The 15,366-nt window shown below is 43.1% G+C and overlaps 1 protein-coding gene across 1 annotated transcript; it reads right to left on the reverse strand.

Annotated features, from left to right (window-relative positions):
- Positions 1–9,951: 9,951 nt before the first annotated feature.
- Positions 9,952–13,593, reverse strand: zfp64 (zinc finger protein 64 homolog (mouse)). The gene is made up of 6 exons (XM_068597724.1): positions 13,357–13,593; positions 13,029–13,187; positions 12,771–12,917; positions 12,458–12,520; positions 12,109–12,360; positions 9,952–11,998 (listed from the first exon to the last, which is right to left on the reverse strand). Exons 1-6 carry the CDS (start codon positions 13,376–13,378, stop codon positions 10,581–10,583), a joined length of 2,061 nt encoding a protein of 686 aa, XP_068453825.1. The 5' UTR covers positions 13,379–13,593; the 3' UTR covers positions 9,952–10,580.
- Between the last annotated feature and the right edge of the window lie 1,773 nt (positions 13,594–15,366).

Consider the following 15,366-nt stretch of genomic DNA (forward strand, 5'->3'; position numbering starts at 1 on the left):
GAAACAAAAAGGGAATTAGCAGTAACATTTAAGGGGTTCCACTTTTAACTGATACCAAGAAAATAACTTTTTGAGTATGCAAATGATGCACTGTCATAAAAAATATTTGCTAATTTTGCATAACTTTCCTGAACAGAAATCTACTGTCAGGTTAAACATTGGTGTTTCATTTTTAAGTAAATGTATTTTACAGATGGATTATGTGTTTTTAATCACTCCATAAATTAGAAAATAATGTCCACAGCAATTAAAGAGTATGAATCAGGTTCTAAATGATACAAACTCCTTTTGAATATTGATAGGAATAAAACTTTTATGTTTTTTTGTAGGTAAGTACTGCACTGAAGTGTTGATTTCTGAGTCTTAGACTAATAGATAGTACCGTGAAACTGGATTACTTGAATTAAGACAATTTATTTTTGTATTACAAGTTTTAAGAAATTTTTTATGTTTGAGTGACTTTTGGTGTATTTTAAATTGTTTTTTGCACCTTTCTGAAACAGACGTGAGAGCATGAAAAAAACAATGAACAATGTCTTTGCGTGTAGATAGCGAGGTCTCCCCTTAACATTACACACAATGTCCTCGTCATTTTGTCCTATAGAAACCGACATGCCCTCTTTTGTTCCATATTCAATTAACTGATGATGAAAGGTGACGTGGGAGGAGGAGGAGGAGGAGGGGGGTGGCACTTAAATTCCACGCAGACAAGACTGCCACGTCTCCAGTTTCTCATAATCAGCATGACTATGAAGGGTGAAAATAAACAAACACTTTTCCTCACAGAACTTTTTTTTTGGCCTGAGGGACCCAGAGCGAGGAGGGGCCTCATCATAAGTGCACCGTTATTAATCTTTGTTAATCGTAGACTTCTCCATTCAAACGTCCCCGCAGCTGTATTTGTCATCATTAAGTTTGTGTATAGTGACCCACCTCTATAAACTGACCTTTGTAAATACACCAAAAGTTATTCAAACATACGCGATTGATATTGAAATCTTAAGAACACAATTTTGTTCTACTAACGTGAAAGAAGTTTTACAAATTCTGCATTAAAACTCCACATTTACACCCTCTAATTGTTCAGAAGAAACCTGGTTATGAACAAATCCATGACATAAATGTGTGTGTGTTCAGCGGGAAGGATTCAAACAGCTAAATAAGAGTTTGTTATAAGTTTTGAATTACTTCTCATGCTTAGTTGCAGATTATGACAGAACTTTGAAGCAGTTCGCGATAGATAAGCCTCAGGCACATCGTAAATAACCACACTAAACATAATGAAAGAGCATTTACAGCCCGCCCCCCTGTACACACACTCACACACACATACATATTTTGCACCCCACTGCGCATGCCTCACTTTGTGAGCACCTGTTTTGCTGTTTCTGATGCACAGCTCTGTTTTTTTTTTCCTGAGCAGCAGGAGGATGTGACATGCCTTCAGTGCCCATAACACAGCTTGCATTCCATGTGTTGAACAGTCATGGTATCCTCTTTTGAAAAAGGAATGCATCATGGTGGAATAATTGCCCTTACTCCTCTCTGGCCACTTAGTTAAAAGGGGATTCAGATGGTTTGGGATCTCACTCTCTGCCACCCCTCCTCCCATGAGGCAAGGAGAACTCGAGGGGGATGGGTGTGTTTGACTTAGGAGAGCTGAATTTGGAAGAGGAGAGGGGTGGGGGGGGGAATTAGCATTTACATAAAAGGCCACACTAAGTTTCACCCATGGAGGGTTACTGTTTTGTTGTCCTGACAAGCCCCTGCTCTTAATTACAGCTGCTCTCCCCCGTATCAAGAACTGGTGCTAATGCTGCGGCCGGCATTCCACAGAGATTCCTTGAGTTAACTTTCCTATAGAGGACGACGTGCCTAAGAGACATGGATATTGGATTATGCTGGCGTTTTTAGAGGTCACATGATCCTCGTGGATCAGGTAAAAGACTTGGCTTCTTGTCACCTCTTGTTGCCGGGGCCAGCTGGCTGCTGGGAGGTCCAAGTGGTCCATAAAGCAAGTGTGGTGGAGGGACAAGCAAATGCATGTGGCTGTGGCTTATCAGACATGTGCACGCTCACACACACACACACACACACACACACACACACACACACACACCCTTGTACGACTATCTTTGTGGGGACCATTGACATAGTACACTTCCGAGCCCCTGACCCTAACCTACACAACTAAATGCCTGACCCCAGGCTTAATTAAGCTAAACCTAATTCTAACCTGAACTTTAAAGTAACGTCAAGTCTGACCCCACAAACGGGCCTTTGAAGGTACGTCTCAAAGTGAGGACAAGCGGGATTGTCCCCACTTTCCCAAAATGTCCTCACTCTGAAGATCTAAAACTCGAATTGGACATCGCAAAGATAGCAATATAAGTGTGTGCACACGCACACACCCATGCACACACACACACACGGCTTTGCATTGCCTTTGTTAACTGAACGATGGGCCAGCAAGCATAACAGGTTTTAGAGTTTTGCAATAAGTGCTGCAAGTGACATTTGAGGGAAATTTGTTTGGGGGGGTTATTGTCTCATTGTGTGTTTTGTGACAGGGACTTTTTTTCACACAAGAATTTTCCACTTAAAACTTAAGTTCACTCTCCAAGTGTATTATAATTCACACCCTATATTAGATTGAGGGCTTTATTGAAGTTCAGGATAATTAGATTCTGATGGCATGGTAACACTGAAACATGTTTAAAACACCTTTATGGATAAAAATTCATATTGATTCATATTGTTTTTGATAACCTGTATTTATCTAGCATTCTAGCTGAGGCTCCCAAGGTTGTGTTGACTCATTCATTGTGATTTAAAAGGCCCGCAATGTCACTTTTATCCATTTTATTACAGATGGTCTATTTCTAACACGCGTCTGTCATCTCCAAGCCCGTAGTATCATGCTCCTGTGATTTTGTCAATTCTATTGAGTCCGTCCTATGTTTGCAACCCCACCCCCCGCCGTGGGGCTAATTAAAACAATTTCAAGGACAAAAGAGGGGAGTCTATTGTATCACACAACCAGCAGTGCAACGGATATGGTGCCAGAGGGGCACAGTTGTCAAGGATTAGCGCCCCATCGCAGGCGCAGATGGATATATCAGCCTCCCACCGCCTGCGATGAGTGTCTGAGTAGGACAACTGCGTCAAATGAGCTTTCAGCAGGAATGTGGATGCAGTCGAAATACTTGAAATGAAGTAATGAGCCAGCCAGAGCGGATCAAAACCAAAAAGAATGCAGTCAGTGTCCGATTTACCTGTTGCTCAGAGATTTCTGACCAGACTAAACCTGTTGTTCAAGACATACATGCAGCATATTTATCTCTGGAACAACAGGACTTATCAGCCTTGCTTGTCATGTGAACACATAAGTTAAATATTCATTCTTACCCACGAAAAAACAGGGTTTCTTTTTGCATTCTTGAGCTGTGCAGAGCTCCCCACCCCACTCCCGTCCTAAAAGACCAGAGATCTTGCTGGTGACACGTCTTCAAACCAACTTCCTCTCCTCTCTTTCAACTCAAATAATGGGCCAATGAAATGGATTCTCCCCGTCCTGACTCACATCCTCCGTGCCATAATATTTATGCGGCCTATTCAGGAGCTGCCCTCATCAAATTGCAATGTGAATCACACCACAGGCACCGTTTCATCCTGACTAACAGTCTGAATATTAGTCTGAGGATAATGTGATGCCGCAAACAATGGCTTACTGCGGAGTATAACTTTCCACATACATTGTTAATTATAATAATGTTTTTCCCACTCAGAAGACCGGCTGACTGTGCTGAACTGGCGCAGTAATCTGGGCAGGATTCTCACAGACGCAGAGGTGTTGACAGTGAACATCTCATCCATGCTTTTAAGGCATTGTTGTTATCTCTGTGGCCAGGCGCACTTATCTCACAGAGGGAACTGTATGTGAGCAGAAACAATAGGCTTGATTGAGTGCATTCCCTAAAAGGTGTTAGGTTACACGGGCCTGCTCTATTTAATAGATGATATCTGTCTGGAGGGACTTTGCCATGTGATCTTTATCACTGGACTTTTTGGAGGAATGGTGCATCATTCATACACTAATTAATGATCTGGCATGAAACTGTGATAACAGCAAATACCCAGAGGGATGTGTGAAACCATGCAGGGTCACGTCAGGGGAAGTGTGATCCATGTGAAAAGTGATCCATGCGAATGTAGTTGTTAATGTAAATATTTGATTCATTTAAAATGGGCATGGAAGTCACAAGAAAAGCTTCAGTGTTCAAAACTTTCATTTCCATTTGAATCTTCCCCATAAGGGGTTGTACATTCATACATGGGCCCAAATGGGCCCCGACTTCATTTAAAAAATAAAAGCCACAATAATGCAATTAGCCTCACAAAGAAAATGCTAATCCGCGAGCCAGTATGAGTTCAGGGGTGGGATGCATCCGTAATGACCTGAGAATGCTTCTGAGGAATTTTCACACCCATAAGCTCCAGGAGAGCTAGACTAAAAATTACCACCACCACACATTCATATAGTGCTAATCTCTGTGTGGTGCAATTGGCAAACAAAACACTTTTCAAAAACATGGCCTTTAAAGAAAGCCCCCGCTTCCTGTCTCAGTCACATGTTAAAATATGACTCTGAACCCAAAACCCTCTTCCTCAAACTGGTGTAAATCATTCACACGTTCTGTATTTACAGATATCAGGAAGAGTATGGCACATTATCAGACCACCAGCAGATTCATAGCTGGGGGTGAAATTGCATATGCTAATAAAGCAGATGTCCACAGCCCTCGACACATTCCAGCCGGCCTATAAAAACAAAAGCGTCTCTCTTCCCCAAGGAGCAGAGCCCCATCTCTTGACTGTCTCCAACAGCCACAAAGCTTCATATAAACATTTAGTGTTATAACCCGATGATCCCCCGGCCATACCCGGTCCCTCCCTGCCACTGTCTCTAAAACAACTGCCGCAATCCGATCCCTTCGGACCAGCGGCTTCCCCCTTCATTTTGGGAGCATTCGGTGTGTTTGGCCAAGGTGTGGGTCCTCGGACTAAAAAACTTTCCATGACACTGGAAGTTTCGGGCCACGTCCCCGCGTCCTCTGCCGTCCACTGTGCCCGACTCCCGCTGAATTCATCAGCCATTGTTTTCTTTGCACAGGCATTTATGATGTCACAGCAAACATAAGCTTTGTCCTCAGATGAAGGATCAGCCAGGGTTCGTGCCCTTATGGGGTCAAACAAACAGCAAATATGGACAGGCTATGACTTAGATCACGGGGTTGGGTGGACATTATGGTGGCAGAAAGAGAACTTCCTTTAAGGGAAAAAGAAAGAATGGGCACCAATGGGGATGAAGGCACAATTTATTTTATTTTCAATTGGTACCAACGCAAATAAAAATGCATTTAGCAAAATAAGTTATGATCACAGTAACAGTTAAACAAGCACAACTTTAATCTTATCTTCTTTTCCTTTTCCTGTCACCATCCCCTCTCCATTCTCAAGAAACATTACGTCATATTAATATTTCCCGGGTTTGAGTCCCTCAGAGGACTGACTCATCACCAGCGATGAGGCGGATAAAGAAATCCAAATCTAGGACGTTTAAAACGGTTGTTGACCGTTTGCACGAGGTATAAAATTTCTCCTTGGAGATTAATAAAGTACTTTTCATTGATTCATTCATTCAAAAATGTGCATTAGGTTTGAGAATATTGAAACAATGATAAAAATAAACTATATGATGGGAAAAAAGTCTTTTGTTTTCATATTTTTACACACTATATTAATACATATGATATGTTTTTCTGTTAAGATGCTATGAAAACATTGCAGTGTTCGACCCTTTGACTATGAACAACAATAATTCATATCACACTTCTTTTCTTGATGTTTTTTATCAGTTTTTTTTTATAGATTGCATAAGAATAAATTTGGCAGCAGCAGTATGTGTGCGCATTAAGTGCTTTGAAAGCAGGGAATGTAAACACAGACTTAAGCACACACACACACAACAATGGCTTGTGTCTGTAAAGATCAGATTTCCATCATGTTTGCTTTCTTAGGATAAGGCATGTGTTAACAAAGAAAATATTTTTGCTTGCTCACAGCCATCTGTTGAAACCAGAGGAATTTCTGAAATTGTAAATAGGTTTGTTTAATTGGGATTTTAAGACGGGCTAGTTAACATATAAATATTCATTTAAAAGTCAAATGTTTGTATTGTGGATCCCACCAAACTGCTGATAGTGATTATTTGTTGGTTAAACGACGGCCTCATTCTAAATGTCTGCGTAACCTCACTGAACCCCGTTGGTCTGTATCGTTACATCAGCGTTACTCTTCCAGTTCTTCCCTCACATTCATTAATTGAATTATTGCTGAAGAACAATGTAATCGCTCTATGACGGCCGGCCGGCAATGAAAACAAACGGTCCAACCGCACAAAAAAGTGACTGTCCTGCACCGCGAGCGATGAGAGCGCGGATCGAGACAACACAAAGCAACATGCTGACACGGGAGAACGACTCGGTCACAAAACTGAGCATAAAAAAACAACAAAAAAAACCAACAACTCCTGCATCCCTGCCCGAGCTAAAGCTGATGGCACAAGGCAAACACTTAGCCGCTGTTCCCAACACAACTTGCATCACACACACCCCAAAAAAATGGAATAAAAGAAAACAATTGAGCAATTGTTCCGGCTTCAATACATGGCACTATGTGCACGGTTAAAACCATGCAAACATTCATTTGTTTAGGGTTAGTGGCACAGAAACAGGGCTGGGGGGGGGGGGGGACAATGGCTAAATGTCTGTGTTTTTTCCGAACCATAAAAGCTGATAGCTGCTTATTTGCATTCACAGGATCACACTCGGCGCTCATCGCTAAGTTGAGAAACCCACATGGTTATGAAGAAGTTTGTTAGAAAAAGGCACTGGAGATACTGTAGCGGGGCTTTTGTCCATCAAAGGACTTTTTATGGGCTTCGGCTCTCTCGCTGGCTCAAAATTATACTTATTTTTCTGCCCCCTGAGGACTGCTTTCAAACTGCTGCTTTCAATCTTAAAGAAACAACAAAAGAGCCTGTCAGGTTAATGCTTCCTGACAACCCAAGATAGACAACAAAAAAAAGACAAAGACAACACCCTAAACACTCAAATGGCAAATGAAAACCAGGGAAAAAAAGGACACAAAGCTTTCAAGAAATGGGAAACAACCCTAACCCTAAAATGTTGTATGATTTTGTTGAGAGGGAAGAACTGGAACACACAACCACCCACAGAGGCGCTCACAACCTGACTTTGCCCTAAAGTTATGCTATTGATCCCCCCCACAAGGGACACAACAATAGGCTAATTATGTCTTAGCAAATAATCACATTGCATTCAGAAAGGCAAATTAAAAAAAGCGTCGTTTTTTTTTGTTGTTGTTGTAACACGGCTGATCAATTCGCTCCATCGGGTTGCATTTCTATCACGCAGACACAAATAATTAAACAGAGACGAGATAAAAGCCCCGCGGCGCACCGAGGAATCAAAACTCACTTAAGATGTCAATAGTGTCAGTAAAAAAAAAAAGAAAAAAAGATGTCCGCATCGGAAAACAAATCCACATCGATACTTTGCCAATCAGTTAATTTCATTAAGGCGTTCAGTGCCATTTACTGATGGGAGAGCGAATTGTGTGCAAACAAAGCGAAAGGTCAGAAATGTATGCTTGAAGTGACAGATTGCACCCGGAGGAGAGAACAGTTTGCACTCAGCGGCTGTCTGAACGATTTATAAACCACCTCAGATGAAAAGAAATCAGCTGTAATCTGAAGTTCGTTCAGGTTTTCTTTTACACTTTGACACGTTCACACTGTTTAAAGTACCTGTCCTGTTTTGCTCAAAGCTCTTGTGCCGATCTGGTTCCCTTTGCTTTTGTTGTCCTCTGACCACCTGGTCCTCTCTGGAAATGTTTATGTCCAGAAGGAATGCATCGCAACTTACGATTTCTTTAAGCAGCTGTGAGTGGAAATGGCTTTTTTTTTGGGGGGAGACATTTATGACCCCCCATTCAAAGGGCCGACATCTAAAACACAGGAAGGAAGGAACTGAGAAGAAGAAGTGCAATACAGTATCAGGAGGGTCTGTTTAAAGCTCCTCTACCTTTTGGAGAGGAAGAAAAAGAAGAAAGAAAACGTTTTTATGATAGAAAGACTGAGATATTGTCTGTTTTTTAAAACCCTTAAATTAAGGTGATATATTGATTTATAACGCAATAGTACAACCAAAAACCCATTGATATATATATATATATATATATATATATATATATATATATATATATATATATATATATATATATATATATATATATATATATATATATATATATATATATATATATCAGCATGATTCTAACATTGCAAACTCCCCCCACAAGATGTTTTAGCTCATAGAAGAAGCACTTAACTCACCCATGTCGTCACATGTGGAGCAGGAGAGGGAGGGAGGGTGGGGCTCCTCTTCGAGGGTGCTCAGGATTAGGGCCTGGAAGTCTGTTAGATAATAGATCAAAGAGATACACCAGAGAGCACTTCTTACTTCTCCCACATAACGCTCATCTTCATACATGATGGAATTTCAGGAGCTTTTTTTTTTTGTGCAATTCCACCTGAAGATCAAGCGACAAGACTTTGGTCCTTGAAATCAAAACACAATGTTGAAAAGGTTTTACCGCGGACACACCAGTGGTGGGATTATAATATAAACGTGAGCTCGAGTGCAGGGACCGACAATGCAGGAGCAGAACTTATGGAAGAAACGGCCAATCACAAGAAGGCGCTCCGTGTGAAAGGGTTACGCTTTTCACTTTTCACGTGCTACACTCCCAAAGTTGTGATGGATAGGTTGGTTTTGAATTGTGGGAAGCAAATCAAATATCTACTGTGACATGAAGGAGGCCATTACAAGCAAAGGTCCTGCCTTAAAATCATTTAAAAGTATTATCAGCAGAATGTAGACAGCAGGACGTCCCCTGACTTAACATATTACATTACTGGATTACCATTAGGCCCAAGCAGATTGTTAACGTTGCTGTCGACCTGAAGTATTTCAAGTGGCTTAATCAGTAACCGTGCATCATAATTTATAAACTGATTGTATGTTTTATAGGTCGAATTCTACAGAGTTTAATTTGACATTTTGGAAAATGTGCGTATTTGCAGGGAGTAGGATGAGAAGCTCGATACCACTGTCACCAGATAGCGAGGCATCAATGTTCAACTCTCAACAATAAAGCAAATATGTGCATTTTACAAAGTGTCAGCTCAGTAACGAGGAGGTTAGTGAACGAATAGCTGACAGAAATGTAGTAAAAAGTCGAGTACTGCCCTCATAAATGTAGTGAAGTAGAAATCTACGCATCTTAAAACGGGTAGAACTCATGAAAGGCATCACTAAAAAAGTACAGCACTTGATCCAGAAATGAATTGATAACGTCCTCACAGACCATAAACGGGACCGAAAACAACAACAAATCAAATATACAGAACAGCTACTTAAATGTAAAGCAACAAAAAGGGACATGTCTTTAAATCCCTTTTCCTCTTTGGCAACACAAAGCATTGTGAGGTGAAACTTTGGTTTGTAGCGTCCTCCAGCAAACAAACTTCACTCCAGTTTGTGGCCGTGCTGCGTCTGCAGCAGCTGAGCCATTAGTGCTGAGGGACGAGAAGGAAATCAATGGTCATCTGTTCACAGGAGACTCCTATTCAGGTGCAGCCTTCAATCTCTACAAATACTAAGTGCTGAAGTCTGAGGGTAAAAATGGCCACAATAATGGATAGCCAAAAGAAAGACAGGCACTTTATTGAGAAATCTATTGGCAGAGCAACTTGGCTTTTAGAAACTAAGACCTTCGTATGCAGTCGAATGTTTTCCCCCCAAAAAACATCAACATCCTGGAGTCAAAATTATTTGAAAATGATTGATTTCTAAAATGAAAAAAGCTACTCAGACAGAGTATGTATGATTAATACTGCAAAGTGTCACAATTTCAGAGTGAACTTTTCCCCACTCGTGTCGCTTTGCTGCCACCTAGTGGACAATCTGGAGAACTCCATGGCACAAAAACGTTCAATTTCAAGTTGTGTCCATTTCAAGCTTTATTCTTCTTTATTCTTTTTTTTAAATGAACCTGTTGCCTAAAAATAAACCTCCTTTTTAAATAAATAATTAATTATATTTAAAGTTTTTTTTATTCAATTTTCTTACATTTTGATGCCTCAAAAAATAACCCTTGCAAATAGAATATGCACAATGACGTCCAAATGAGTAACTTTCACGTGTTAAAAGTTATTCCATAATATTGTGCTCAAACAAAAAAAAAAAACATTATTTCTCCAAAGTATTGTTAATTCAGTGGTCAATGATTAAATTGCTAGAAGCAAAGAAAAGCAGTTATTGGTAACAGCCTGCACAGATGTAACCGTTAGGCCGAAGAGTTCATACTGGCAAAGAAATAGCTTATGATGCAGTTAACAGTCTTAAAAAGAAAAACACACCGAGCCCTCCCGCTCACGGCGGGATGCCTTCCAGTGTGTGTGTATCTGCGTACAGTGTGTGTGGAGACAGCTGCTCTATCGTATGCTGTGGCTGAGTGGACACTATTAGCGGCACGCCGTGGATGACCATATTCTGGCCGCAAAGGCCGATGTTTGGCACCAGCAGCGCGCTTTCCTCACAGGGTAAGACGCTCCCTCTGACCGCGACTGCCCCCGCTGGCTTCGAAATGTCCTCCGATGAACTGCGCGCCACGTCGGCTGGAGTTGCTGTCGCCGCCGTGGGCGCGTTCCCCTCGGTTACCACCGTCACCTCCGTGCCGCCCTCCTGGATCAACGCGTTGAGGCCCTCCAGCTCGGAGCACGTCGTGATGAACGTCTGCGTGTCGCCGCCGCCGGCGTCGTGCGCGGTGATGGCGGTCTGCAGCAGGGCCTGGTGGAGCGGGTTGTTGGCGTCGCCGGGGCCGAGTTGCGTCAACAGGACCGTCTGAGTGTCGAGGTTGGCCTCTGCCGTCTGGGACAACCCGAGGGGTTGCATCGGCGCGAGCAAGTTCACCTGCTGGATCATGGAGTTGACCACCATGTCCTGGCTTTCTGGGCTGAGCAGGACCAAGCTGGTCTTGTGCGGATTATCCGCGCCAGCTGGACTTAAGGGGTTCTCCTGGCCCAGAGGGTGAGATACGATGATTTTGAGCTGCGCACTGCTGTAAGGAGCCATCGAGTCCGAATGGATAGGAACCTCGAGCTGGGCGCTGCTGATAGGAACCAAGTGGACGTCCGCCGGGGCGGAGAGCTGGAGCTGAAACACGTTCTGAGTGTCTCGATGCTGCTTCTTGTGGCTCCGCAGGGAGTCCTCCCTCACGAAGGAAGCGTCGCACGAGTCGCAGCAGAACGCTCGAGCCGCTTCCAGTTTGGCCCGGTACCTGGAGCCGACTGGCTTCGGCGAGTCCCCTCCTCCGCTTTTTCCTCCGACCCTGCCGCCGCCGCCGCCGCCCTTTTCCGGCTTATCCGAGTGGCACTTCCTTTTGTGGATGACGAGGTTGCTGCGCTGCTTGGAGGCAAAGTTGCAGAAGTCACATTTGAAGGGCCGATCCTCCGAGTGGATCCTCTCGTGGACTTTGAGCGCCCCCTTGCTGGCGCAGGAATAAGTGCACATGGAACACTGGATGGGCTGAATGGGCTGGTGCGCTCGCGTGTGCTCCCGCAGAGCCGTCTTGCTGGCACACTGGAAGGCACAGTGCGCGCAGTGGAAGGAGTTCTCGGTGCCGTGCTTGATCTGAATGTGGGATTTCAGGTTGCCTTTCATGGCGCAGCGGTACTCACAAAAGTTACACTTGTAGGGTTTTTCCCCGGAGTGAATCCGGATGTGCCTCTTCAGGTCCGAGTTAATTTTGAACTTTGCGTCACACTGTTGGCACTGGAAGGGCGCGTCACCTAGGAAATGAAAAGGGACAAAAAACACACGATTATTCTCGATAAATTGATTCTCAAAGATACAACATCATCCCGCAGTTGCACACCATTGCGGATGTGCGACTACCCACCAGTGTGCGAGCGCAGGTGGACGGTGAGTTGGCTGGAGTTCCGGCTGGCGTACGGACAGATCTGGCACTTGAACGGCCGTTCGTCGTAGTGGATGCGCAGGTGCTTCTTCAAACTGCTGCTGTCGGCTGCTGCGTAGGGACAGTGCTTACACTTGTGCGGCTTCTCGCCCGTGTGCGAGCGGCTGTGCATGTTGAGCTTGTCCCGCCGGCTGAAGCGTTTGTGACACAGCTCACATTCAAATGGCTTCTCACCTGTATGACAGAGGAAGAAGAAGAAAAAGTTAAATATCTGATTCTTAAATGCTTAAATGAAGCAAGAGAGGCTCACTTGTGCAATGCATTGACATACCGGTGTGGGTTTTGAGATGCCGCTCCATGTCTTTTTGGCCATATTGCGTCTTGAAAGTGCAACCTGTACATCGACAGAAAGAGTGCCTTTACAAGGTGTGTGTGTGTGTGTGTGTGTGTGTGTGTGTGTGTGTGTGTGTGTGTGTGTGTGTGTGTGTGTGTGTTGCCTTTGTGCTTGTGGAAAGTCAATCTAAAAGAGTCCTAAATAAATAACAGCTAGTGACATGGGGACTTGGCAGGAAGTAGCGTTTCCCCTGCTTTGGCAGCCGAAAAGAGGAAATGTGTTACAGTCGTAAATGGAGGGAGGCACTAACCTGAGAAACAGCAGCTGTGTCTCTTTGAAGTCAGGGAAGGTTTTAATTTTTTGGAAGGTGTTTTCTGTGCTTTGGTCAGGATCTTTTTAACACCTCTCATAACACACGTCTGGTAGGTTTCCTCGAAAACAAACTCAGTGCTGGAATCTGAGCAGAAGAAGAAGATGATGACAGGATGCGAGGACAAGAGACAGGAAGACTGGGACTCCAATCTGCGTGCAAACCATTGACATCAGATACAGGAGTGGAGTATTTTACCTGTGAGAGTGGTGGTTGCACTGGTGGCTGATGTGTCAGAGGTTGGTAGAGAGCATCCATTTTGCTTATGGGCGAGAAAGACCTCAAAATTATTGTACTGCTGCTTGCAGAAGCCACAGATATGGATGTCTGGACTCAATTCCACCACAACAGAATGTCCTGCACCGACACAGGAAGGCAGAAATCACAGCAAAGAACCGATATTAATTGAAAGTTGCGTGATATACGTATGTGAAACTGGCAAAAAAAGATGACTGCAATACAACGACGTAAAATCATAACTGGGACAATCGAGATTTGAGTGTAGTTTGGGATCCGTTTCCTTTACCTTCGGCGTTGAATGTTGCCATTTTTTTTAGCTTGTTTTGATGGGGATCAACTCATCTTCTGGCTCCTCAAAGCCGACACAACGTCCACCATGTTGTTTGACTGTATCGGCTCGAGTGGAGACGCAGCCAGCGCAACTATTATCATAGTTCAAAACGCGAGATACACCGCAGTTTTGGATATCAATGGCAACAACCGTTTACTTCTCTAACAACAACTGATAGAGATCTGTTTTTACGACATGTTACGGGGAGTTTACGGCTGCAAGCGCTGTGTCCGGGTGACGTCACAAGATGCTTTTATTACTATGGGAAAAATCTAAATTACCTCCCCTCAGCGTGTACGTCCGACAACAGGATAGGCGTGGTTGTTTTGTTACGTCACTATTGTCTTAATAATACTTGTAGAATTGTATAGTTCTTGCTGTTTGATTTTCTTAAGGATTGTTAAGTATATATTACTAATTTGGACAAGACCACAGGAAGTGTACGCCTGATGTCCCCCTCCCTCACTTCTGTACTCTGCCTGTGCATCCGGTTACACGCTGTCTTATATCTGTCTTAATTGTGAAGCAAATAATACATAAAAACAACATCCAAGCAGAGCCAAATATTTCGTAAATGAAAGTGGGGTCATTGACATGAGGTATTTTTGAGTCCCTGAATGCAGCATTACCATCGTAGCGAGTAATTAGGATTCAGCCACGGGGCCACTTTTGTCCTGAAAATGTTATTTCATTTACTTTTTTTTAAAAAACTTTTTTAACGTTAAACCTTCAACTCGGAGTGAGAGAAAATCTGTCAAGTCAACGTTACTTCCACCTGTCGTATTGGAAGTCCAATAAAAAAGGCCTACAATGGCTTACCAGCCATGCAAAACGTTACCTAAACTATTCGTTTTCTGAACGACACACATTTTTATCTGACACAGTCTGACGTTGGCCTGATTTGTTTAGTGGTTGCAACGTTAGCACATTTCAAAATGTAGCCTGTGTAGAACTGGCTATTGCACCTGCAACGACTTGAAGGTAAGCTTTCAGATGTAGCAATCGCTGTAGGGCACTTAAATATACACACCCTACTCAACCGTCTCTCAAGTAAGGACAATTTACTGAATTGTTGGGGTGAGTGAATGAGAATGCCTTTTTCTTTTATGCCAGAGCACTCGTGCTAGTGTGAATAAGCCATGAAAGTGACTGACATACAGCTCCATTTTCAGTGGCAGGTCCTTAACTGCCTGATTGCCACTGTGAAGCTCAGGAATTTCCTTACGCTGACTTTCCTGCGTGGCAAAGGCACAGGACTGATTTCTTCCCTGCTGAAACAGCAAATCCTTGAGACAGACAGACGCACCAACACACTCACCCTCACACACACACACACACACACACACACACACACACACACAATGCAGGGCCTCTCATGGCTTGCCCAAACGAATCTGACTATTTGATTACTGTTGCCTTTGAATTGGATTCTGTCAGGATTGTCCCCATGTATTCAACAACATTTATGGGAACAATGTGTCATATTTGTAGAACATTATATCAGACCGAAGAGTCATACCCCCCCCGCCCCCCTCCTACCCCCTATTCCCCCAAACCCAGTACAGTTAAATGCACATCAATGACCGTATTCACACGTGTCAGACAAATGACTCAGAGGTGGGTTAATTAAAGCAAGACTCTTGTCGTTCCCTCAGCCAGTGGAGAAGAGTATGTTATCTACTTTTTTTTTTAAATTTACTTTTCAAACTTGCAGCTTATGAGTCTTAAGAGCGAACGGTTTTGTCACTTAATTATGAGGTTTTTTTTTCCAGACTGAACATTAACAAATTGTAATGTGTTTCTATACAGATACTCTCAGTAGGACTGCAAATAGCTATTTTAATTATTAATTAAGATGCACATTTTAGATATGAAAAGAAAACAAACATCACGTTTGAATATCTATTCACTACTTTCTTGCCCTTTTTGCTTGAAAAATGACTTAAATGATTAAAGACTAATAAG

Source organism: Clinocottus analis, unplaced genomic scaffold (assembly GCF_023055335.1).
Source record: "Clinocottus analis isolate CAN_PGR_092001 unplaced genomic scaffold, fCliAna1.0.p SCAF_4, whole genome shotgun sequence".
NCBI lineage: Eukaryota > Metazoa > Chordata > Actinopteri > Perciformes > Cottidae > Clinocottus > Clinocottus analis.